The sequence below is a fragment of the Capra hircus genome, chromosome 2 (genome assembly GCF_001704415.2).
Source record: "Capra hircus breed San Clemente chromosome 2, ASM170441v1, whole genome shotgun sequence".
NCBI classification, from domain to species: Eukaryota; Metazoa; Chordata; class Mammalia; order Artiodactyla; family Bovidae; genus Capra; species Capra hircus.
Window position 1 is genome coordinate 118,368,630 of NC_030809.1, and position 25,196 is coordinate 118,393,825.

Consider the following 25,196-nt stretch of genomic DNA (forward strand, 5'->3'; position numbering starts at 1 on the left):
CACATAACTCAGATCAATGTCCAACAGCTACCTGGAGTTCAGACACAAGTCTAGGCATTCCATAGGATACCTTCTGTCAGGTACAAGAAACATGCATTCTGGAAGGCCTTGAGCAGAGGATGGGAGAAAGGAGTTCTCATATCCATAGCGACCAGACCTGAGTACCTTTGTGTTCCTGGAGCTAACAGGACACACCACGATACATGGTTTGGAGCCAAAGTAAGGAAACTTAGTAACTACAGCTACTGTTAGTTTTTTTAACAGGTGAGAAGCATTTATCCTTCTCATAGCCTCAGCTTTTTAGCTCTGGTTGGAAAATCTTGGATTATTTCTGATCTTGGCTTTGCATGGTCCTATAACAACCATCACAAGCCCTGGTTAAATATATCTGTCTGAACTCAGACTGCTGCTGCTGCTAAGTCGCTTTAGTCGTGTCCGACTCTGTGCGACCCCATAGACAACAGCCCACCAGGCTCCCCGTCTTCTCTTTTTTTTGGCTACGCCATGTGGCATGTAGAACTTCCCTGACCAGAGGTCAGACCCATGCCTCCAGTACAGAGTCTTAATGACTGGACCACCAGGGAAGTCCTCAGAGTATCTTTTGAAAAGAAAATACCCTAAACCCAAACTTACCAAATCAACATGTGTAAACGCATCTAAAATAGAGCAGAATGAGGGTTTAAAACAGAAACAAAATAAAATTTTACCACCTTTGACCTATTTCATTGTTTCTCAAACTGAATGTCCTTGAGTTTCAAGGGGACTGTGGATATGGAAGATAAAAACCATGCTTATCCCATGTGCACAAATCTTTGTGTCTCTCTATGTCAAAATGTAAGCCCTATCATCATTCTTCCTAGCCAGTATCCATTCCATCATCTGCTCTTTCTGTCAGCTCCCTTTTGTCTTCCAATCTCTGTTCTTGATCATACATTCTTTCTGCATCCTCTTTCTCTTCTTTAGGTCCTTCTCTCTCCTCATTCCCACCCAACTCTAAGCTCACAATGATACACTCACTGAATGTGCTCATAAAAACAACCCACTGGTTAAGAGCAAGAGGTCTAGGACGCATTAGACCATTAATTTGGGTCCACGTATTTGGATTCAAATTCTGGCTCTGCCACTAATTAACCAGCTACATGACTGCAAGTTACTTAATCTTTGTGTGTCTCAGTTGCTTGTAAAAGAGAACCTTAATGGTATATTGTACACCTTGTAGAGTTGCTGTGAGGATTAATGAGATAGCGCTTCTAAAGCTGTTGAGATAGTGTTGGGCACATGGTGGGCTCTCAACTATTTAAAATGTAATTACTATTTGTTATTAATAATGTTATCTTTTAATTAGGGTTTTTCTTGTTGATCCATTAAGGTCAGAAACGGAAGGGAATTCTAGAACTTTACTTTTTCCAGAAAGGGACAGGGTAGATTCAAGACTTATGAATTAAAAGCCGGGAAGAAATCCCACGAAGATGCTAGGATGTGAAAAGGGTACAGAAGGAAAGCTCTGTCTCTCCTTTTGTTCCTTTCCTTCCTCCCTCCTCAGAAACTCATAGAAAGGAAGTGTTAGCACCTTTAGGTCCTCAGGTTAGAATATAGCCTCACTTCTGGAAGAGCAATGCTGTGTTCAGAATTACGGTTGACCAAAATTCAACAGATCCTTCTACGCCGTGTCACAATGCAGCAAAACATCAAAAGTAAGAAAAATAATCATACAACTTATTATTATTGTTTTTTAAACAGGCTGCAGGCACTATAAAAAAGCCTGTTACACTGAGGAAGAAATAGACTTCACTTACCTGCAGGAAGCTAGTTGGCTGATCAAGGCTTGTCCTTTCTGCAAAGCATCAGCTGTGCAGTCTTTAATTTCTCTGTGTAATTCCTCATGCCTCGCCGCTAAGACAGGCAGACTTAAACCCTCTGATTTAAGGAGCTTAAGGTAAGCTTCAACTCTTCCAAGTGCATCAAATGCCTGCCAAAGAAAACATACTTTCATTTTCTGCCTGTTTAGTGTAAAGTCTACATCAGTGTGTACATAAAATACTAGAGATTAAACCAGCCCGCTCAATTTATTGGTTTGATCATAACCAAAAACAACAATCCGAGTCTTAGAAAACAGCATATAGCTTTTAGGCTCCATTTAGGGAAACTGGTCATAGTTTCGTTCAGCAGAGATAAATGTCAACACTGTAAAATTACCAAAATGATTTACATTGAAAATGTAGCTATACAACACAGTTACAACTGTATAAAATTTGGAGAACCAGGTTTAATTTTGCACATTCTGTCCTGAACACAATGAACAAATGAGATGTTTTCAAAATATTATGCAGATTCATAAGTTGAATATCTCTGTAATATTCTTTTTCAAAATTCCCAATAAATTGCACTTTGGATCTGAAATGCCAGGGGGAAGTATTCAAGAAATTTGGGGGCTTTTGACACTTGCCTTTCCAAGTATAACATTTTCTGCTTACTCTACCCAAGGCATCTGTCTACAGAGATTGAGATTTGGTTCTGAAGCAGTGCAAAGACTAAGACAAGCAAATATTTAGCTTCTGACATGCATAATAGGATTATGAAGGAAAAAAGAAGGACATCACCTTGCAAACCAAGATATTGTCTTGAGAGGGGATTTTTAAATTCTTTTATTTTCTCCCTTTGTTATTATAGCAGATCAGTAACCTAGTATGGGAGATTAAGCTTACAGAGTTAGTACAGAGTGGATGAACACAGAGAGGAATTATGCTTTTGGCCATGAAGGCCTAGTTGGCACTGAGAAGGAGGAGTATATGATGTACAAACAGTGAAAGAGGACTATGGCAACATGAGGCAAAAAGGGATCAGAGTGCTGTGGTCTTCACAAGGCTCCATCTGTGAGCTTGGGCCCGGAGGCAAGACATGAGTTGAAGAGCTGGCGAAGAACAAGGGAGCTTTTGCACACTGCCCTTTCACTCTGCTGAAAAAAGTCCCTTTACAGGCTGCTCCACATCACTTTGAAGAATACTCCTATCCCAGCAAGCTTGACCGGGCCACGGTCAGCAGGGGCCTAGGCTTCCTGCGTTGTTACACCCGAGCCAGAAAGCTCAGCTGGGGGCAACCAGGTAAACAAGGAAGATCCCATGGAGGACTTGCAAGAAATGAGAGCAAAGGTCTCATGAGTCAACTATCACCGAGACCTGAGAGAGACCCAAGAGGGGAGCAAGGCTGGGTTAACACTGAGGGAACACATTTGAAGCCAAACATAGAGATTACAACCATGGAGCTGTGTAATAGCACCTGGGCCTCTGCGTCTGGCCACCATCAAAGAGGTTTTAAAACTTGATTGAAGTAGAGTTGATTTACAACTGTATTAATTTCTGATGTACAACAAGATTATTCAGATACACATAAACACAGGGTTTATCACAGGATATTGAATATAGTTTTCTGTGATATACAGTAGGGCCTTGTTCACCATTCTCTATATAATGGTTTGCATCCCAAACTCCCAATCCTTCCCTCCTTCCCCACCATTGTCCCCCCTGGCAACCACAAGTCTATTTTCTACGTCTGTGAGTCTGTTTCTGTTTTATAGATATGTTCATTTGTGTCATAGTTTAGATTCCACATAGAAGTGAAAACAGATGGTATTCGTCTAACTTACTTCACTCAGTATGACTATCTCTAGGTTCATCCACATTGTTGTAAATGGCATTATTTCATTCTTTTTATGAACAAGTAGTATTTCATTGTGTGTGTGAGTATACATATATACACATACATATATATATACATATACACATACCTATATATACATATACACATACATATATATACACATACATGGGGCTTCCCAGGTGGCGCTAGTGGTAAAGAACTCGCCTGCCAATGCAGGAGGCATAAGAAATGCGGATTTGATTCTTGGGTCAGGAAGATCCCCTGGAGGAGGGCATGGCAACCCACTCTAGTATTCTTGCCTGGAGAATCCTCATGGACAGAGGAACCTGGTGGGCTAGAGTTCATGGGGTTGCAAAGAGTCATATAAGACTGAAGTGACTTGTGTACACACACACATACATATACAAATATACATATATACACACACATACACACACACATACACACACACACACACACACATACATCTTTATCCATTCATCTGTTGATGGATATTTAGGTTGTTTCCATGTCTTGGCTATTGAAAATAGTGCTGCTGTGAACATTTGGGTGCATGCATCTCTTTGAATTATAGTTTTGTTTGGATATATGCCCAGGAATGAGATTACTGGATCATATGGCAATGCTATTTTTAGTTTTTTGAGGAACCTCCATACTGTTTTTCATAGTGACTGCCCCTATTTACATTCCCACCAACAGTGTAGGAGGGTTCCCTTTTCTCCACACCAAAGGGATTGACTTTTAATGGCAGAATTGGAACTGGACAAAATTTGAATTAGCAAATGAAATCTCTCAAATACTCTCATACGACTTACATGTTGATATTCTTACATGTTTTTCCAGAATAGAATATCAGCACTAGTGGTAAAGAATCTGCCTGCCAAAGCAGGAAACGCAAGAGACACAGGTTTGATCCCTGGTTTGGGAAGGTCCTCTGGAGTAGGAAATGGTAACCCCCTCCAGTATTCTTGCCTGGAAAATTCAGTGGATAGAGGAGCCTGGCGGGCTACAGTCCATGGGGTCACAAAGAGGCAGACATGACTGAGCACATGTATACACATTCTGTTTTCTGACCAATGTCCTCATGTCTTCTGAATTTGCTCTTTGCATTTACTGAAAGTGTATAAAGCAAATTCATCCCTGTTTATTTAGCAGATGATAGGAAGTAATACAAATAATCACTATAGTTTAATGAAAACTATGTATTTCTTCTCTATTTTGTGTTTTACAATTACTTTTCAGTCAGTCAACAAATATTTTTGAATGTCTGCTGAGTTCCAGGCATATTGTTCTTAACAGCCATGCAAGGGAACAAGAGATTTTCCTTCTTAGGTGACAGAGGAAAATGTGTCTCAGAGAAGTTAAATAAATTTCACAAAGTCATACTTGTACCAGGGACAAACAGTATTTGTACTCAATCTGTCTGGCCCTGAGGCCTCTGCTCTTAAATCCTGAACTATGGTGTCATGCAGAAAAGGATTTCTATGGTAGGCATTGAGAGAGGGGCATTTCCAAGAAGACCATTAATCTTGGGTGGAAAAGTAGAATTTAAAAACTTGCTTTTTGCAAATAGTGTCTACTGTTCCTTCCTACAGATGAGAAAAGATAGAGAAAGATTGAGCAATTTCTCTTATGTTTATAGGACTGTAAAAGAAAGATAGCTTTAGTAAAGAAACTCTGAACCTGAAGAACTCTCCCTTATCTGATCCTTTTTCTTTCCTGCAATCAGCAACAGAGCCAAATGTCTCGAGTTCCTGATGTTAGATTTGAATTGCTCTCTCAATCTTTCCATAACACTGAAACGCCACTACTGTAATAATCACTCTTTCTGGAATTTTGTTTTATATTTTTAATTTTATTGCATATTTTGAATAAAGTGGATTCTCTTATTAATCAAGGGTTAGTTTTAAAGTCAGTGCCTAAAGCAAAAATCTGGTGTCGTCAAAATTATCATGAACTCCCTTAAATCATGCTTAAAGTTTAATGTATGCTTGCTTCCCTGGTGGCTCAGATGGTAAAGCATCCACCTGCAATGCAGGAGACCTGGGTTCAACCCCTGGGTTGGGAAGATCCCCTGGAGGAGGGCATGGCAACCCACTCCAGTATTCTTGCCTGGAGAATCCCCATGGATTGAGGAGCCTGGCAGCATACAGTCCATGGGGTCACAAAGAGCTGGACATGACTGAGCGACTAACCACTCGAAGCACACGCACTGTAATACATACTTACACTGAGGACTAAGAGCCACTGAGCTAAACTAAAGGATAAATGAGACAGCTATACTTAGATATCAGGACATTCGCATCATTCTTTAAGATAATTCTTAAGTTCTTACTGAGAATGGGGAAAGGATAGAGACTTCAAAAGCACTTTTTCTTGCCTATAAGTTGAACTCCATTCTATCTTAAAATTAAGCCATCATAATCTTAACACATACCACGTTTGTCGTTGTGCTGAGGATTAAAGGAAAATATGAAAGTTAACAAGGGGTTGATGGCGAAAGTGTAGTAAGTACTTGAAAAATATTTGCTGGTTCTTTAAATCTTGACTGATCAGACGTATCTTTGAAAAACCACTAAGAAGAGCATCGCCACCTGCTGCCTGTTACTCACCCTGGGTGACTTTTTCTCCACGTGGCCCCACTGAACAGCTGTTACTCTCAGATCCTTGGCCACTGGTCTCATCTTCATGGGAATTAGACTCTAAAGCCACTGGTACATTGAATGCATATGTGACATGACTCCACCCCATTCCTAAAGGTTATCATAAAAGGATCATTTGCTAACGGCACAGAAATAAATTGAAAAGCTAAACATTTACTTGAAGGAGGAGGTGGTAGATCAAGGACCAGGATAATTTGTTGTTGTTGTTTAACTTTGAATTAAAATAGCCAGATTTTCTCCCACAGCATTTTCTAAGAAAGATCAAAAAGTGCCAGGAAAGTACTTATGAATTGCTCTGTGTATCACACTTCACAGAACTATAGCAGTAGAAAGGAGGTGAGTGATTTTTTTTCCCTTCATGAGCCCAACAAATATATTGACAAAAACCTCCTATGTGCTGTAAGAGAGTTTATTCCTTATCCTTAATCCTAAATTAACCCTAATGGGGATAATCTTTAAACCCAAATACAGTTAAATTTCTTAATTTTAAGAGAAGTCTTTCAAGATAATATGTCTGTAATTGTCTGCTGCTGCTGCTGCTGCTGCTAAGTCGCTCCAGTCATGTCCGACTCTGTGCCACCCCATAGACAGCAGCCCACCAGGCTCCCCCATCCCTGGGATTCTCCAGGCAAGAACACTGTAGTGGGTTGCCATTTCCTTCTCCAATGCATGAAAGTGAAAAGTGAAAGTGAAGTCGCTCAGTCGTGTCCAACCCTCAGCGACCCCACGGACAGCAGCCCACCAGGCTCCTCCATCCATGGGATTTTCCAGGCAAGAGTACTGGAGTGGGGTGCCATTGCCTTCTCTGGTAATTGTCTGAATTATATGCAAAGCTCATTTCTCTTATTCCCATGTAGAAAACAATCTGAGTATCATTGTTCTCACTTAAACTACCCCCAGAATAGAACTGAGTGCTTGCGTATTTACTAGATCTGTAAGGAACCTGATATACTGGATCCAGTCTGGAAAGAATCTCTCCGTTGCACACATGGTGCAGAACAGGTTATTTCTGGCAAGAACAGTGTGACCTCCATGTAAATGCCTTTGGAATGAATATTTCACATTTGGTTTTTCTTTCCTTCACATCTCCCTTTTTCTTCAAACCTTTTGTTTGATGGTCAAATAGAAGTTTATGAGTAGGTTAGAATAAACAAGGATATAGGCACAAAGATAACATTTTCTCCCTCTGGGTTCTAGCTCTTTTTGACTATTTTACATGGTACCACTCAGTTCTTAAGAAGACAAGGAAGAGACAAATCATCTCTTTTGGCCCAGGCTTGGGAAAGAGTAAGGAGTTGCTTGGGCTGTGCTCTAAGATGCTAATAAATATCTTTTCTTTTTCCCTTGTTAAGCACAGGATCCAAAGCAGGCTGCACCAAATCAAACAGAGATGATATCAAGACTTGGCACATTGTAGTCTTTTAAAAATAGCTATGAGATTAATTATGTTGAGCAGGAACCGTGAATCATCAGCATAATTCTTATATCATGCTGTTTCACAAAGATGTTTAATACTGTTTACTTCTTGACTAATCTGAAGAGAAAACAACATGAAAACAAACAAAACAAAATGAAGAAACACTTGCAGAACCCTGAACATTTCCTTTCATGAATCCAAAGGCTGGAGAATGAGTTTGGTTAGAACCTATATACAAAATGTAGCTTCTGATCAGAGCACTGATTTCCGCTTGATCTGCAGAGATTCAATTTTCCTCTGCATTTAGTTTAAAAAACAAAACAAAACAAAGCTTCAGCATCTTTTCTTAAATATCACCCAAGATAACTTCTGGTGGGTCCCAGTTTGGCAAGCTAATTCCTAATTCAGGCCTTGTGTAAGCTTTCAAATGCCATGGAGGCCAGGGGCAACAAAGTGCGGTAATTGTCAGTTCCCCATATTTGCTGCCTCCTACTGTTGCTCTGGCTCATTCCTTGCTCTTCAAGTTGGTTGCTGCTGGGCGAAGAACTTTATGCATTGACCATTTCTTACTTATTCTGAGATGAGTCCATCTTAGAGATGTATAAACTAGACTCCAAAGTAGAACATTAGCAAGCTAGTCGATTTATAATTTATGGTTTTCTTTTTATCTAAATTGACCTAAATGGTTTTAGGATGATCTTGAGAATATTAACATTGAATACATCCATTTGTAATGTGCGAAGCACTTATTTTTTCCACTTATTCAACAAATATTTATTGAAATCTATGGAGCATGTACTCTGCTATGAGCTGCAGGTATGAAACTGAACAAAAGCACTTGAGGCCGTGTTAGAGTGGCAAGTGCAGTATTAATGGCACATACAAGGACAAATAATGACGAGCACACAGTGAGTGCCTGGATGCTCTGTGCACTAGTCACATATTAACTCATCTAGGTAGAGCAAAGACTCTTATGAGATACATATAATTATTATTTCTGTTTTATAGATTAGAAAGCCGGATGCACAGAGAAGTTAAGTAACTGCCCTAGGTCACAGAGCTGACAAATGTCTGAGACTAGATTCATGCCCAGGCAGCCTGGCTCCAAAATCCATTATATCCTTTTACAAAAGTATCATCCTAGCAAATGTTTCTAAGTATTCTCTTCATACCCAACAATTTCATTTATTTATTTACACTCCAATTCTCCCCTGCAAAGATTCTCTACATTTATCACTGATATTAAAAACTTTCATTACTGAATATTCCCTGAAGTAGATAAGAATTGTTAGACCATTTTAGAAAAGAGTACACTCAAGTTCAAAATGTAAATTGATTCGTCACATAGTCAATCGTTTGTTCATTTGTTCAATAAACTGTTTTGTACACTAGGTGGCATACAAAGATGAATAAGACAATCTAGCTCTAAGGAGCACAGAGAAATACTATGGGAATAATAAGAAATAAGCAATTAATGCTGCCTGAAGACCTCTCAGAGGAGGTGATATGGGTGATTGGCAAGTCTTTCTCTATATCACTACCCTCCTTCTCAGATATGACACAGAGACTGAACTTGAAATTTGTGTTCCTGTGTACTAAAGTAATGAAGCTTTTCTCTTTCAGAATGATCTAATCTCAACTAACTTGGATCAAACTAATCTCTTATGAACAATGTAATATAGTTAGTTCACCTTGAAGCTCCACATTTTCTAAGATTCTACTGCTTTTAATCATTCGAATAATTATTGAACATCTACTACCCAAAAGACACTGTTCTAGGTGTCCTGGTGAACACAAAATTGACATGTTTCCTACCCTGAAGGAAGTTTAATTTAGCAAAGGGAAGTAAATCTATCCAGAAATATCTATACCAGGAAGAATATATTTACTGCCAATGGAGGAGATCAACAGTCTAAACTTATGCATACATTCATGCCTTAGAAGTCAGCTGATAGCAGTACTGTGAAAGATATTCATGGATGAATGACAATAAAACTGAATGTCTTGATTATAAGACTATCAAATATAGACTGAGTTGTGGGCTTTCATGGAAAATGTTAAGATGTTAAAGGTGTTCCTTGATTTTGATTAACTTTTCTATTTTAAATAGATATTTAATAATCATATGCTAATTGTTGTTGTTTTTCAGTCATCCAGGGGTGTCCAACTCTTTGTGACCCCGTGGACTGCAGCACACCAGGCCTCCCTGTCGCTCACGAGGGAGCATAAGACAGAAACTTCATGGCATGCAACTCAAGACCTCTCAATGCTTGCCTCTTTTACTCCTTGCCTCTTGTTACTCTCAGCTTATACCCTACACTCTTGGCAAAATAAATTACCTTAGGTTCCCCAAACATGGCACAGTGTTATACTGTGCAGCCTTCCCCAGATGCCTTCATGTCTAGTCTTCCGGTTTAGCTCACTGGTAGCTCCTCTGGAGGAGCCTTACTTGACGCTTTCCCTGGGTCAGGTTAAGGATCTCCTCTATGTTCCCTATTGCCCTAGGGTTACTTCATCATGGCTTCTCCCACAGCACACAACACTTCCGTTTCCGTCTCTCTCCTCCAAGTGAGGCTGACGGGGTCTTGAAGAAAAGGATTTTACTTCTCACTGCTTTAGCTCAACTATCCATATACTGCATGACCACAATGGGTTATACAGGGTACACAACATACTGAAGTGAAAGTGAAGTCGCGTCGCTCAGTCGTGTCCGACTCTTTGCGACCCCATGGACTGTAACCTGCCAGGCTCCTCCGTCCACGGGATTTTCCAGGCAAGAATACTGGAGTGGGTTGCCATTTCTAGCTGAATGCAAATGGGGAAGAAGGGAGGGAGTAAAAGGAAGTTGCTTTTCTAAGAGAAATGGAAGTTGTTCTGAAAGTGAGAAATCAGAGGTTGCTAAGAATTATGAAACCGAAAGCAGTTACACTATCCTTGATGTCTAATGACAATTAGCTTGAGTTCTTGAATTCATTTCTATCACTTCAGCAAATTTCTTCTGAATAACATTTTTTGGGTTTTCTACTTGCACACATTTCTTCTTTTAATCTTTACCACGCTGGACCATTTTCATTAATTGTTTCTCACACCTGGCCTAAAACATATCTATTTTGGAAAAGGTAGAACAGTGTGTATATACGTTTTTAAAAATTAACCAAACTCAGTGATTAATTATTTGGTTTCTGTCTGAAACAATAATGCTCCTATCAGTTCAGTTCAGTTCAGTTGCTCAGTCGTGTCCGACTCTTTGCGACCCCATGAATCGCAGCACGCCAGGCCTCCCTGTCCATCACCATCTCCCAGAGTTCACTCAGACTCATATCCATCGAGTCCGTGATGCCATCCAGCCATCTCATCCTCTGTCGTCCCCTTCTCCTCCTGCCCCCAATCCCTCCCAGCATCACAGTCTTTTCCAGTGAGTCAGCTCTTCGCATGAGGTGGCCAAAGTACTGGAGTTTCAGCTTTAGTATCAGTCCTTCCAAAGAAATCCCAGGGCTGATCTTCTTCAGAATGGACTGGTTGGATCTCCTTGCAGTCCAAGGGACTCTCAAGAGTCTTCTCCAACACCACAGTTCAAAAGCATCAATGCTGCTATAGGCATTACTTTTTGTATTGCTATAAATATCTGAAAACAGCAACATCATTCTTTAAAAAAGATATCAACTTTTCAGCAGTGATGGCAGAAGCAGGAGAAGCTGTGAAAGTTACTATATTTCAAAGTGTTTCTAGTGTATTCCTCCAGTCACCCCAACTTTTGCTTCACCTGTGCCTTTAGGCTGATGACCCAAGAAGCAGACCATGTGGCTTTGGCCTCAGTCTCACCTGCTTTCTTTTTCCAATGAAATCATATGCTTGGGAATGGAAAGCATAGGAATGAAACTTTGTGACCCATCAGTCATGTTTTGCAGATTTAGGGTTAATCATCGTTGTCATATAAATATAGGCTTATATTATTCCACTTTTGAAAATGTATATTTATCTCTTTCTGGTTTAAACCACATTCCCTAACAATGATTAACAGATTTTGAGTGATCAATACACATTAACCACAGCTTCTTTTGTGAACATGCCAGAAATATAATCTGGCATGTTATTTCGTGATAGGTAATCATGAAAGGTAAAAATTTGAAGAGATCAAGATGAATTATAATAATAAGTGTTATGTTTATATTTCATGCCATGTCCTTATAACTCTTAGCAACATCTGGTAACCAGAGAAACTCTTCTCCAACCAGCTATCATCCAATGTCAACAATCAACCCATACTTGTATTTGTTGTTGAGTAATTTAGCAAATAGCCTCACCAAATGCAGTAGATAATTCTAAAATGATAACGGAGTCCCTCTGGTTCTTGAGCTACATGACTCAGTCTCCATTTGAATCTGGTTATGAAAAACATCAGTAGCACTTGTAAAATTTCAGGATACAAAATTGATACACATAAATCTGTTGCTTTTCTATACATTAATGATGAACTATAAGAAAGAGAAAGCAAGAAAACAATCCTATTTAAAACTAACAAAAAGAATAAAATATAATACTTAGGAATAAACTTAACCAAGGAGGGAAAGACTATAAAACACAAGACTGAAAACTATAAAAATTGATGAGGGAAACTGGAGATGCTACAAAGAAATGGAAAGATATAATGTCTTCTTAGGTTGGAAGAATTAATATTATTAAAATATCCATACTACCCAAAGTAATCTACAGATTTAATGTAAAACTAGAACAAATAATCCTAAAATGTATATGAAACCACAAAGACACTGAATTGCCAAAGCAATCTTGAGAAGAAAAAAAAAAAGAATAAAGCTGGTAATATCATGCTCCCTGACTTTATATATTACAAAGCTACAATAATCAAAATAGCATGGTACTAGCGCAAAAACAGATAAATAGAACAATGGAAGAGAACAGGGAGCCCAGAAATAAACCCACACACCAAGGTCAACTAATCTACCACAGTGGAGATAAGAATATACAGTGGATAAAAGATAGTCTCATCATCAAGTAGTGCTGGGAAAACTAAACAGCTACATGTAAAGGAATGAGATTAGAACATTTCCTCATACCATATACAAAAATAAACCCCAAATGGATTAAAGATGACCTGAATGTATCACCTGAAACTTTAAAATTCCTGGAAGAGAACACAGGCAGAACACTCTTTGACATAAATCATAGCAATACATACATACATATATATATATATTTGGATTGATCTCTTAAGACAAAGGAAACAAAAGCAAAAATAAATAAATTGGGACCTAATTAAACTTAAAAACTTTTACACAGCAAAGGGGACCATTGACAAAATAAAAAGAAAACTTACTGAATGAGAGAAAATATTTAGGAATTATACGATTGATAAGAGGTTAATATATAAAATGTGTAAACAGCTGATATGTCAATGTAAAAAACTGAAAATAAATGGGCAAAAGATCTGAATCTACATTTTTTCCCAAAGAAGGCATACAGATGGCCAACAGACACATGAAAGATGCTCAACATCACTAATCATGAGAAATGAAAATCAAAACTACAATGAGATATCACCTCACACCTGTTAGAATGGCCATCATCAAAAAGGTCACAAATAAGAAATATTGGGGAGGATGTAGAGAAAAGGGAACCCTTGTGCACTGTCAGTGGGAAAGTAAACTGGTGCAACCACTTTGAAAAACCGTATGGAGAGTCTTCAGAACAACTAAAAATAGAACTGTCATCTGATCTAGCAATCCCACTGGGTATACAGTCAAAGAAAATGAAAACATTATTTTGAAAACCCTATGTTCACAGCAGCATTATTTACAATAGCCAAGATATAGAAGCAATCTAAATGTCCATGAACAGCTGAATGAAACAAGATGTCATGTGTAAACATACATATTATATACTCAGTCATAAAAAGAATGAAATTCTGCACTTACATCAATGTGGGTGGCCCCAGAGAGTACTATCCTTAGTAAAATAAGTCAGTGAAAGATAAATACACTGTATTATCACTTATATGTGAAATCTAAAATATTAAGCAAAGGAATGCATACAACAAAACAGAAACACACTCATAGACACAGAGAAAAAGAACCAGTGGTTACCAGTGGAGAGACAGAGGGGGATGGATAGGACAGGATATGAGATTAAGAGATACAAGCTACCATGTATAAAACAGATAAGCAACAAAGATATATTGTATAGCACAGGGAAATAAAGTCATGTTTTGTAATGAGTTTAAATATAGTATAATCTACAAGCCTCTTGATGCAAGTAAAAGAGAAGAGTGAAAAAAGTTTGCTTAAAGCTAAACATTCAGAAAACTAAGATCATGGCATCTGGTCCCATCACTTCATGGGAAATAGATGGGGAAACAGTGGAAACAGTGTCAGACTTTATTTTGGGGGGCTCCAAAATCACTGCAGATGGTGAAATTAAAAGACACTTACTCCTTGGAAGAAAAGTTATAACCAACCTAGATAGCATATTCAAGAGCAGAGACATTACTTTGCCAACAAAGGTCCATCTAGTCAAGGCTGTGGTTTTTCCAGTGGTCATGTATGGATGTGAGAGTTGGACTGTAAACAAGCTGAGCGCCAAAGAATTGATGCCTTTGAACTGTGGTGTTGGAGAAGACTTTTCAGAGTCCCTTGGACTGCAAGGAGATCCACCCAGTCCATTGGAGATAGACTAAACAATCTAAAGGAGATCAGTTCTGGATGTTCATTGGAAGAACTGATGCTAAAGCTAAAACTCCAATACTTTGGCCACCTCATGTGAAGAGCTGACTCATTGGAAAAGACTCTGATGCCACCTCATGTGAAGAGTTGACTCATTGGAAAATACTCTGATGGGAGGGATTGGGGGCAGGAGGAGAAGGGGACGACAGAGTATGGGATGGTTGGATGGCATCACCGACTCGATGGACATGAGTTTGAGTAAACTCTGGGAGTTGGTGATGGACAGGGAGGCCTGGCGTGCTGCGATTCATGGGGTCACAAAGAGTCAGACACGACTGAGCGACTGAACTGAACTGAACTGAACTGAATCTACAAAAAGATTGAATCACCGTGTTGTATACTTGAAAATAACATAATATTACTATAATAGTGGCTCAGTGGTAGAATCTGCCTGCAATGCAGGAGATACAGGTTTGATCCCTGGGTTGGGAAGATTCCCTGCAGAAGGGAATGGCAACCTACTCCAGTATTCTTGCCTGGGAAATCCCATGGAGGGAGGAGCCTGATAAGCTACCGTCCATAGATTGGGTTGCAAACGAGTTGGCATGACTTAGCAACTAAACAACAAGGATAATTTTTCAAAAAGAGAAAGAAAACCACCAGTAGCAACACTACTGCTACGGGCCTGTGTGCCAACATTGCCACCTATTGCTCTTTCCAGGCACAAACCATCACACCTCAAACCAGAGACCAGAGACACTCTCTAGGTAAGAAACACTCTGGAGCCTTGGGTAATCATGGACCCCTTGCAGGATGAAAAGGAAATCAATGTCACTCCTGAAGCTACAGAGTAAAGGTAGTGGGGCACTCTTGCTAATGTGGACAATTAGGTGGTGATTATACTTAACCGAATTTCACAAACTGGAGTTACGTTGGCTTACAGACTTTTTGCATGCTTTATTCTCTGCTATATTCCCAGCATTTAGAACAGTGCATGACACACAGTCGCAGCTCAATAAATATTTTTTTTTAACATTTTTTAAATAAATGAATCCCTAAAGAAAATAAGTAATCATTCTCATAAATTTGCCACACTACCTATTTAGCAACTTCAATTTTAAAAAATTCTGTGACTTTTCTCTAGTAAATAAGAACATCCTTAGATATGGATAGAATTGGTAGAGAAAGGGACAGATAACAAGAGGAGGAAAGAAGAGGAAAAGAGGGGGTTTCCTGATGATTGCAACACAATATACCAGATACACATGATAAAAACCTGGATGAAAAAAGAATAAATATGACATGGAAAACTTACTAAGAATAGTCCATCCTGCAGATGAGATTATGACATTCATTCCTTTTTAACAAAATTCAAAAAAGTTAAAGGTTATTTTAAAAATCATATATTTTGCTTTTTACTGAACAAAAACACTCAAGCTGTCACATTCACTAATTGATATACTACCTATGGCACTAACATTTTTTCACATTGGTAGTTGACCCAGAAGTTAAAGAATATTGGCTTAGCTTTAACAAACTTGGAACAAGAGGTTGAGTGCTAAAAAAATGATTTCACTTATCAAGCGTGAAACTGGTTTTCGAGGTAAAGTGAAAAGTGAAAGTGAAAGTTGCTCAGTCCTGTCTGACTCTTTGCAACCCCAAGGACTAAACAGTCCATGGAATTCTCCAGGCCAGAATACTAGAGTGGGTAGCTGTTCCTTTCTCCAGGGGATCTTCCCAACCCAGGGATTGAACCCAGGTCTCCCGCATTGCAGCTGGATTCTTTACCAGCTCAGCCACCAGGGAGGCCCAAGTTTCTTCTTTTTTTTTTTCTTAAAGCCCTGATGTCCTGTTTTTTTCCCACAGTGCCAATATCCAGATTTGCATATGTGGGGCAAATCCCCACTGCTTCTGTCCATCTTCCTGTGGGTCAGGAATGCCTGACTCTGGCCCCTCTTTACCTGGGCTATTCTCAGTGTTGGATTTGCAACCTCCAGGATTGAGGAACTGTCCTTCCCTGAGACAAAGAGCAGGGTTGCTTACTGTTTGCTACAAAACAGCTAATTCCCCAGGTTTAGGATTCTCCCCTGCAGTGATGCCCTCATTCAGAGGGCCCCATCTGCATTGCCTCTGGAGGAGAAATTGGGATTTGGGGAACTGGTGTGACCTCTGACACGCTGGTTACTGCTTTGGCTTTGAGTAGCAAAGTCTTTCAAAACTGATTCAGAAGTCACGAGTCTTCTGTGAGCATCCATGAACTGCGGCAAGTAAACATGTTAGCTAGAAAGTTGTGTAAAAAGCCTCAGACGCCTCCCGGCTGTTGGCAGCATGGCTTCATTAAGGATGTAGACAACCGCAATCAAAAAACCCCGGCACACTCAAGGCACAATGAAGTGAATTTTCAGAAGGAAAGCTCAATGCTTCAGAGATAAATTGATGATATAAAACGAAGATGTAACTTTAATAGTGAAAACAAAATTTCCAGACTAGAAAAAAATATTTTAAGGGATTTAAAAATTATAATAATGTCTTAAATCCAGTGCTTTATTTTAACCAGGGTTATTTATGAGTGCCATGCCCAAAACAGGGTAAAGTAGTAAGAGTTTTATAAAATTTGGAGGCTCTACAATATAAGTCAGAAAGAAAAATATCATTTACGAGTCTTGAGAAGAGTTTCTTTCTTTAATTTAAATGGATTTGCTCACTATATTATTTCATTTTAGAAGCCGGGGCCTAGCACGTGCCTATGCTCAGTGGTGTCCGAATCTTTGTGACCCTATAGCCAGGCTCCTCTGTCCAGGGATTTTCCAAGCAAGAATACCAGAGTGGGTTGCTGTTTCCTATTCCAGGGTATCTTCCCAACGCAGGGATCGAACCCATGTCTCTTTTGCCTCCTGGATTGGCAGGTGGATTATTTATCACTGTGCCACCTGGGAAGCTCATGCATTATTTAACCATTTATTGCTTATTAATAATATGGTAAATAATTCATTTCAAGAATCATGATTTAAACATCCACTTTCTAAATTCTAGGTTCTATTTTTGCTGAGGTAAAAGTTTCCATCATCTTTCAAACTGAATCCTTAGATTTGGAGTTGGAGATTATTTTCCTGATGCTTTGAAAAGGGAGAATGAATTCTACACGTGTCTAAGTACCACTTGGCTATAGAGAATTCTACAGTATGGATAAACTTAGTATGGATAAGGCCCGATTGAACTAATTATAACTTGAATGGTGTGGCATTCAAATGATGAAATGGGATCTAGAAGTCAGGTCTTTGGGGTTAAGAAATATGATTTGTTAGGATTTGACCTGAATTACTGTATAAGCTTGAGAAAGTAACCACTCTATTCTTCAATTATTTAAAAATTACTATTGCAAAAGATATCATTCCTTCTTATTCAAGATCCAGGAATAAGGTAAGATGAAAAATTTCCCTGTTGAGTTACCAGATAATGAGAGCAGAGAAGGCAAGGGTAAGAGAGTGAGAATGAGACAGAGAGAAGCTCTGCTTTTTGTAGGACTATAAAGTATTGGGCTTGTGCTGAAACTTCGTTTCACTATAGCCCAATGTTCTATAATTCTTTTCCTTAGAAACAGCATTAATTAACTGGCAGATGACCAACTCATTTTGTAGAATAAGAGTATAATATGTAGAATAAGAAATTTTAAAATCTCTTATTCCAAAATAGGACTGTTGAAAAGAAGCTAAACCAGCACTTATCATTTACTTAGCTCAACAGCTCCAGAAAATGTCTGTTTCTTCTCTTAAAGAAATCCAAAGCAACAAATAATTTGACAAATATTTCTTTAACATGTTGCCCCTACCATAATCCTAGTGCCTCTATTTTGGAACTTTACTATGCATGCTTTCCATGTTTCTTACTAGTAAAAACACTTTAAGTAACAGTTTTCGTATCTACCAGGACATAGTATTCAGATTGTTGATGTCATGCCCTTAAATCACAATATATCTAGCTTTGGGGGGTTCCCCATTCATTTCCTGTCATATTGACCAGTTTTAAAAACAACAGTGAAATTTAAGGTATTAATTCCAATAAGGCAATTTAAAGGTGTATGTTCAGTTGAGAAAGGCAGACAATTTTTCAAAAAATATTGCCATCCTCAGATACTCAAGTGACATGAGGACATGAACGTTACCACTCAGAGCCACCAGCTACAACCAATTTTAAAAGACTCAAACAAGAGAAACAGTATTTCTTTCACTCAAAAAGGCCTGGAAAGAATCTAAGACAATATTTTCCTTTGGCTGATTTACAAAGGAAGAGAGGCTACATTAGGACTTTGGGATTAACATATACACGCTATTATATATAAAACAGATAACCAAGAAGGACCTACTGTAAAGCATAGGTAATTATACTCAGTAGTTTTTAATAACCTCTAAGGGAAAAGAATCTGAAAAAAAAGATATATATGTATATATAACTGAATCACTTTGCCGTACAACTGAAAGAAGCTCAGCACTGTAAATCAACTATACTCCAATCTAAGACAAACCAAGGCAGAGCAGTCAAGCAGAACTCTATGACTGCATGCCAAAAGCCTGCAATATTTGTGTATCATCACTAAGAAACGAAGGAGGATTTTAAAAATGGGAAGACTCTTTTGTTAAAAGTTTCAGGGTTTTCTTTTTTTACCCTTGATATATTTTATAATTCCCTTCCTCCAGGAGAAACACTGCCATGTCGGCACACAGGCGTCCACTTCAAACAGACCAATGAAAGCGCGAACATAAAATTCCCCCTGATCTTTTTAAGTGACTCTTTACATGTCAAAGCACAGAGACTCTTAGCTTTAGTCACGGAGGGGAATATACTTTCAAAGCTCCTTTTTTGCTGCTGTCAACTCGGAAACTCTATGTGGACCCGAGGCTTCTGTGATGTGCGCCAGCCTGCTGACGCAACAGGCCTCATACTGGCTTGCTCTGATGACCTAAAACGACCAACTTCACCTCACACTTACCTTGTTGGCGCTGTTAAAAAACTCATTTGCCTTTCTTAACCAGCTTTTCCTTTCCTCCATGAGCTGACCAAACTCCTCTTGAAGCTGATTCAGTTTCTGGTTAGAGAGCTGCAGGTGTTCGCTCTGCACATGCTCCTTGGAGAGGAGAAGCCCCAGCGCCTCACTCTTCAGCGTCTCGATCACAGCATTCCATTCCTGCAAGAGAGCACTCTTCAGTTGCTTTCACACATAAAATAAACGGCAATCTTGGGTAAGGCCCAGAGGACAGCGGGATGTGTTGAATGTATAAGACACTTGTCGTTATTTTCAGATCCTAAAGCAGTAAATGCTACATTCTAGGTTTGAGTGCCATGACATGGTAGGTTAAAAAGAGACACAGAAAAGAAGCGAAAAAAAAAGAGGGTTGATAGCAGAAAGGGGCAGGTCAATTGAGATATGTGAGTGATTGAGGGTCTGCTGCTGCTGCTGCTAAGTCGCATCAGTCGTGTCCGACTCTGCGACCGCATAGATGGTAGCCCACCAGGCTCCCATGTCCCTGGGATTCTCCAGGCAAGAACACTGGAGTAGGTTGCCATTTCCTTTTCCAATGCATGAAAGTGAAAAGTGAAAGTGAAGTCGCTCAGGCATGTCCAACTCTTAGCGACCCCATGGACTGCAGCCTACCAGGCTCCTCCGCCCATGGGATTTTTCAGGCGAGAGTACTGGACTGGGGTGCCATCGCCTTCTCCGTGATGGAGGGTCTAGTTGTGCTGAATTCAGGTCACCTGCCATTTCCCTTAACACTATCTGAAATTATACCCCAAATATGGTCATTTTTTGGTATACCGGCATTGTTCAATCTCTAACTCATTTTTACCTTTTATTCACTTAAGTAGTTTAAGCACCTCTCTCTCCCACAATTCAGTCTCCTTGGCAATGTAGGCAAATATGCACAAGAAAGGAAGGGAAATCTCATAATTTATAGCTATTGTTTGTGCATCTGCCTACACTTAGAACTGAAATCAAGATCGGTTCTTTTCCACAAAGTTAATAGCTGTTATTGTGCAGTACTCTCTCCTTCTCGACCCTGGCTTCACCTCTCAGTGTTTCATGATCAATGATTTATAAACATTTCAAAAAGCGAAAAGAGGCAGTTTTCTACTTTCTACTGCGTGAGGGTGAAAAACACTAAAGGTTAAAACAGTAAACAGAGAAGAAAGAAAATAAGGAGTCGAAGTACACCAAAATATTAGCATTCAATCTATTAGAAGGGGATTCGAATTTCTTGCAAAAGAACTGAAGCCGTATCTAGTTGCGTAGAATAATGCTTATCTCCAACATAGGAGTCTCGTCAGTGAATTTTCTGGTACCCATGTCAGCTGAGACTGAGCTGTAAGCATAGGCTGTTTGCTAAGGCATCAAAAATTAGCACTGAATTTTATACACTACAGTCTGGCTCTAGCCTGGCTAGCTCCACAGTGCAAAATGCCCTGTTAATAAATTACACTTGTTACATTATATTGTATAAAACATAATTTCAGTGCAATTTACCATTATTATTTTCATTCATTTCACGTGACAGCTAAATACTGTGTACCTGGGACCATGCTAGGAATATAAAGAAAGATTAAAATGTAGTTCTTTCCTTTAACAATACATAAAGTGCTGTTTTATGTAATTTTACATACACTTACATTATTAAATATATGCTGGTTCTACAAACACACAAATATACATACACAAAATTGTAGTATTTCAAATCACAGTTGGTAGAAGTTCAAAATGGAAATTGTGCATATTATTTTATGGACTCCATATAACCTTTCTAATAACAATGCAAGAGAAAAATATTTTGATCAATGGATGCAAGAATAAGTACTGCAAATTAACAGAATGGCAATTTTTTGACTAACAATTATAAGCTATGGTTTGTAATAATAACCCTCACAAACTTAGGTTACATGCTATTATTTTCCTAGTATTTAAACAGGCTCAAAGGAGTATGTTATTCAAGGTTATGTATCCAATAAGTGGCAGAACTAGGACTATTCATAGGTCTGCATACAATGATACATTCCAGGGAATTGAGAGTAAGGAGACTTCAGAATCTCCAAATTTCTCAGTGAGTACAAAAGGACCACTCGTAGGCATGAAGATGGGCTACATGAGTTCTCAAAACTCTTCTTCTTTTAAAAGCTATTTGTCCCCACTTAAGGACTGCTAATATGTGCCATGACATTATTTTGTAAAGCACTGTAAATATCCCTACCACTTAAAAACAATTATCTTAACCTTATTGGGAAAAGCAAATATTCTTAAAGCAGTTAGCATGATTTCTGAACACATAATAGGCACTCACTAAATACTAGTCCCACTTTTCTGTGCATCAATTTTACCATGGTTCATTAATGCCCTAAAATTTTTCATTATTGATGGGAATTCCTGTTTCCTAGTTCCAAAATAACAATAGTAGAGGCTTTCTTCAAATGTTATTGGTCAGTGCTGTGTACTGGTCAATAACATGAGGTAAACAAAGCAGGTTTCTTTACTGTAATACTTCTTGGTACTTTTACAATGTTAACTTGCATTGCCCATCAACAGGAAATTGGATTAAAGATTTACTGAACATGGCCCTGCCCATCAGAACAAGACCCAGGTTCCCCCTCAGTCAGTCTCTCCCATCAGGAAGCTTCCATAAGTCTCTTATCCTTCTCCATCAGAGGGCAGCCAAAATGAGAACCACAATCATAGAGAACTAACCAATCTGATCACATGACCACAGCCTTGTCTAACTCAATGAAACTATGAGCCATGCCGTGTAGGGCCACCCAAGATGGATGGGCCATGGTGGAGAGTTCTAACAAAACGTGGTCGACTGGAGAAGGGAATGGCTAACCACTTCAGTGGTCTTGCCTTGAGAACCCCATGAACAATAATGAAGAGGCAAAAAGATAGGACACTGAAAGATGAACTCCCCAGGTCGGTAGGTACCCAATATGCTACTGGAGATCAGTGGAGAAATAACTTCAAACAAAAGGTAAAGGCAGAGTCAAAGCAAAAACAAAACCCAGCTGTGGATAGGACTGGTGATGGAAGTAAAATCCAATGCTGTAAAGAGCAATATTGCATAGGAACCTGGAATGTTAGGTCCATGAATCAAGGCAAATTGGAAGTGGTCAAAGAGGAGATGGCAAGAGTGAACACTGACATTTTAGGAGTCAGAGAACTAAAATGGACTGCAGTGGGTGAATTTAACTCAGATGACCATTATATCTACTACTGTGGGCAAGATTCCCTTACAAGAAATGGAGTAGTCATCACAATCAACAAAAGCGTCTGAAATGCAGTACTTGGATGCAATCTCAAAGACAACAAAATGATCTCTGTTCGCTTCCAAGGCAAACCCTTCACTATCACAATAATCCAAGTCTATGCCCTGACCAGTAATGATGAAGAAGCTGAAGTTGAACGGTTCTATGAAGACCTACAAGACCTTCTAGAACTAACACCCACAAAAGATGTCCTTTTCATTATAGGGGACTGGAATGCAAAGTAGGAATTCAAGAAACACTTGGAGTAACAGGCAAATTTGGCTTTGGAGTACAGAATGAAGCAGGGCAAAGGCTAATAGAGTTTTGCCAAGAGAACACACTGGTCATAGCAAACACCCTCTTCTACTGACACAAGAAAAGACTCTGCACATGGACATCACCAGATGGTCAACACAGAGATCAGATTGATTATATTCTTTGCAGCCAAAGAGGGAGAAGCTCTATACAGTCAGTAAAAACAAGACTGGGAGCTGACTGTGGCTCAGATCATGAATTCCTTATTTCAAATTCAGACTTAAATTGAAGAAAGTAGGGAAAACCACTAGACCATTCAGGTATGACCTAAATCAAATCCCTTACAATTATACAGTAAGGGTTAGTCACTCAGTCTTGCCCAACTCTTTGCGACCCCACGGACTTCAGCCCTCCAGGCTCCTCTGTCCTTGGGATTTTCCAGGCAAGAATGCTGGAGTGTGTTGCCATTTCCTTCTCCAGGGGATCTTCCTAACCCAGGGATCAAACCCAGGTCTCCTGCGCTGCAGGCAGATTCTTTATCAACTGAACTACAAGGGAAGCGATTATACAGTGGAAGTGACAAATAGATACAAGGAATTAGATCTGATAGACAGTGCCTGGAGAGCTATGGACAGAGGTTTGTGACATTCTACAGGAGACAGGGATCAAGACCATCCCCAAGAGAAAGAAATGCAAAATAGCAAAATGGCTGTCTGAGGAGGCCTTACAAATAGCTGTGAAAAGAAGAGAAGTGAAAAGCAAAGGAGAAAAGGAAAGATATACCCATTTGAATTTAGAGTTTCAAAGAATAGCAAGGAGAGAAAAAAAAAAGCCTTCCTCGGTGATCAATGCAAAGAAATAGAGGAAAAGAACAGAATGGGAAAGACTAGAGATCTCTTCAAGAAAATTAGGGATACCAAGGGAACATTTCATGCAAAGATTGGCTCAATAAAGGACCAAAATGGTATGGACCTAACAGAAGCAGAAGATAATAAGTGGCAAGAATACACAGAAGAACTGTACAAAAAAGATCTTCATGACCCAGATAATCACGATGGTGTGATCACTCACCTAGAGTCAAACATTCTAGAATGTGAAGTCAAGTGGGCCTTAGAAAGCATCACTACAAATAAAGCTAGTGGAGGTGATGAAATTCCAGTTTAGCTATTTCAAATCCTAAAAGATGATGCTGTGAAAGTGCTGCACTCAATATGCTAGCAAATTTGGAAAACTCAGCAGTGGCCACAAGACTGGAAAAGGTCAGTTTTCATTCCAATCCCTAAGAAAGGCAAGCCAAAGAATGCTCAAACTGCCACACAATTGCACTCATCTCACACACTAGCAAAGTAATGCTCAAAATTCTCCAATCCAGGCTTCAACATGTGAACCATGAACTTCCAGATGTTCAAGCTGGATTTAGAAAAGGCAGAGGAACCAGAAATCAAACTGCCAACATCTGTTAGATTATCAAAAAAGCAAGAGAGTTCCAGAAAAACATCTACTTCTGCTTTATTGACTATGCCAAAGTCTTTGTGTGGATCACAACAAACTGTGGAAAATTCTTAGAGATGTGGGATACTAGATGATCTGACCTGCCTCCTGAGAAATCTGTATGCAGGTCAGGAAGCAACAGTTAGAACTGGACATGGAACAACAGACTGGCTCCAAATTAGGAAAGAAGTACATCAAGGCTGTATATTGTCACCCTGCTTATGTAACTTATCATTTTTCACTTTCATGCACTGGAGAAGGAAATGGCAGCAGCAGCAGCAGCAGCAGGAGCGGAGTACATCATGAAAAATCCTCGACTGGAAGAAGCATAAGCTGGAGTCAAGATTGCCGGGAGAAATATCAATAACCTCAGATGACACCACCCTTATGGCAGAAAGTGAAGAAGAACTAAAGAGCCTTTAGATGAAAGTGAAAGAGAAGAGTGTAAAGTTGGCTTAAAATTCAACATTCAGAAAACTAAGATCATGGCATCTGGTTCCATCACTTCATGGCAAATAGATAGGGAAACAATGGAAACAGTGACAGACTTTATTTTGGGGGGCTTCAAAATCACTGCAGATGTTGACTGCGGCTATGAAATTTAAAGATGTTTGCTCCTTAGAAGAAAAGTTATGACTAAATTAGAGAGTATATTAAAAAACAGAGACATTACTTTTCCACAAAGGTCCATCTAGTCAAAGCCATGGTTTTTCCAGTAGTCATGTATGGATGTGAGAGTTGGGCCATAAAGAAAGCTGA

The 25,196-nt window shown here is 39.2% G+C and overlaps 1 protein-coding gene across 1 annotated transcript in view; it reads right to left on the minus strand.

Annotated features, from left to right (window-relative positions):
* CCDC141 (coiled-coil domain containing 141) overlaps window positions 1–25,196 on the minus strand; it is a 230,638-nt gene that overhangs the window by 75,775 nt on the left and 129,667 nt on the right. The window contains exons 7-8 of the mRNA XM_005675907.3: window positions 19,402–19,596; window positions 1,797–1,969 (exon numbers count right to left, since the gene is read on the minus strand). Of these exons, the coding sequence (XP_005675964.2) occupies window positions 1,797–1,969; window positions 19,402–19,596 (368 nt within the window). The remainder of the gene's footprint in view (window positions 1–1,796; window positions 1,970–19,401; window positions 19,597–25,196) is intronic.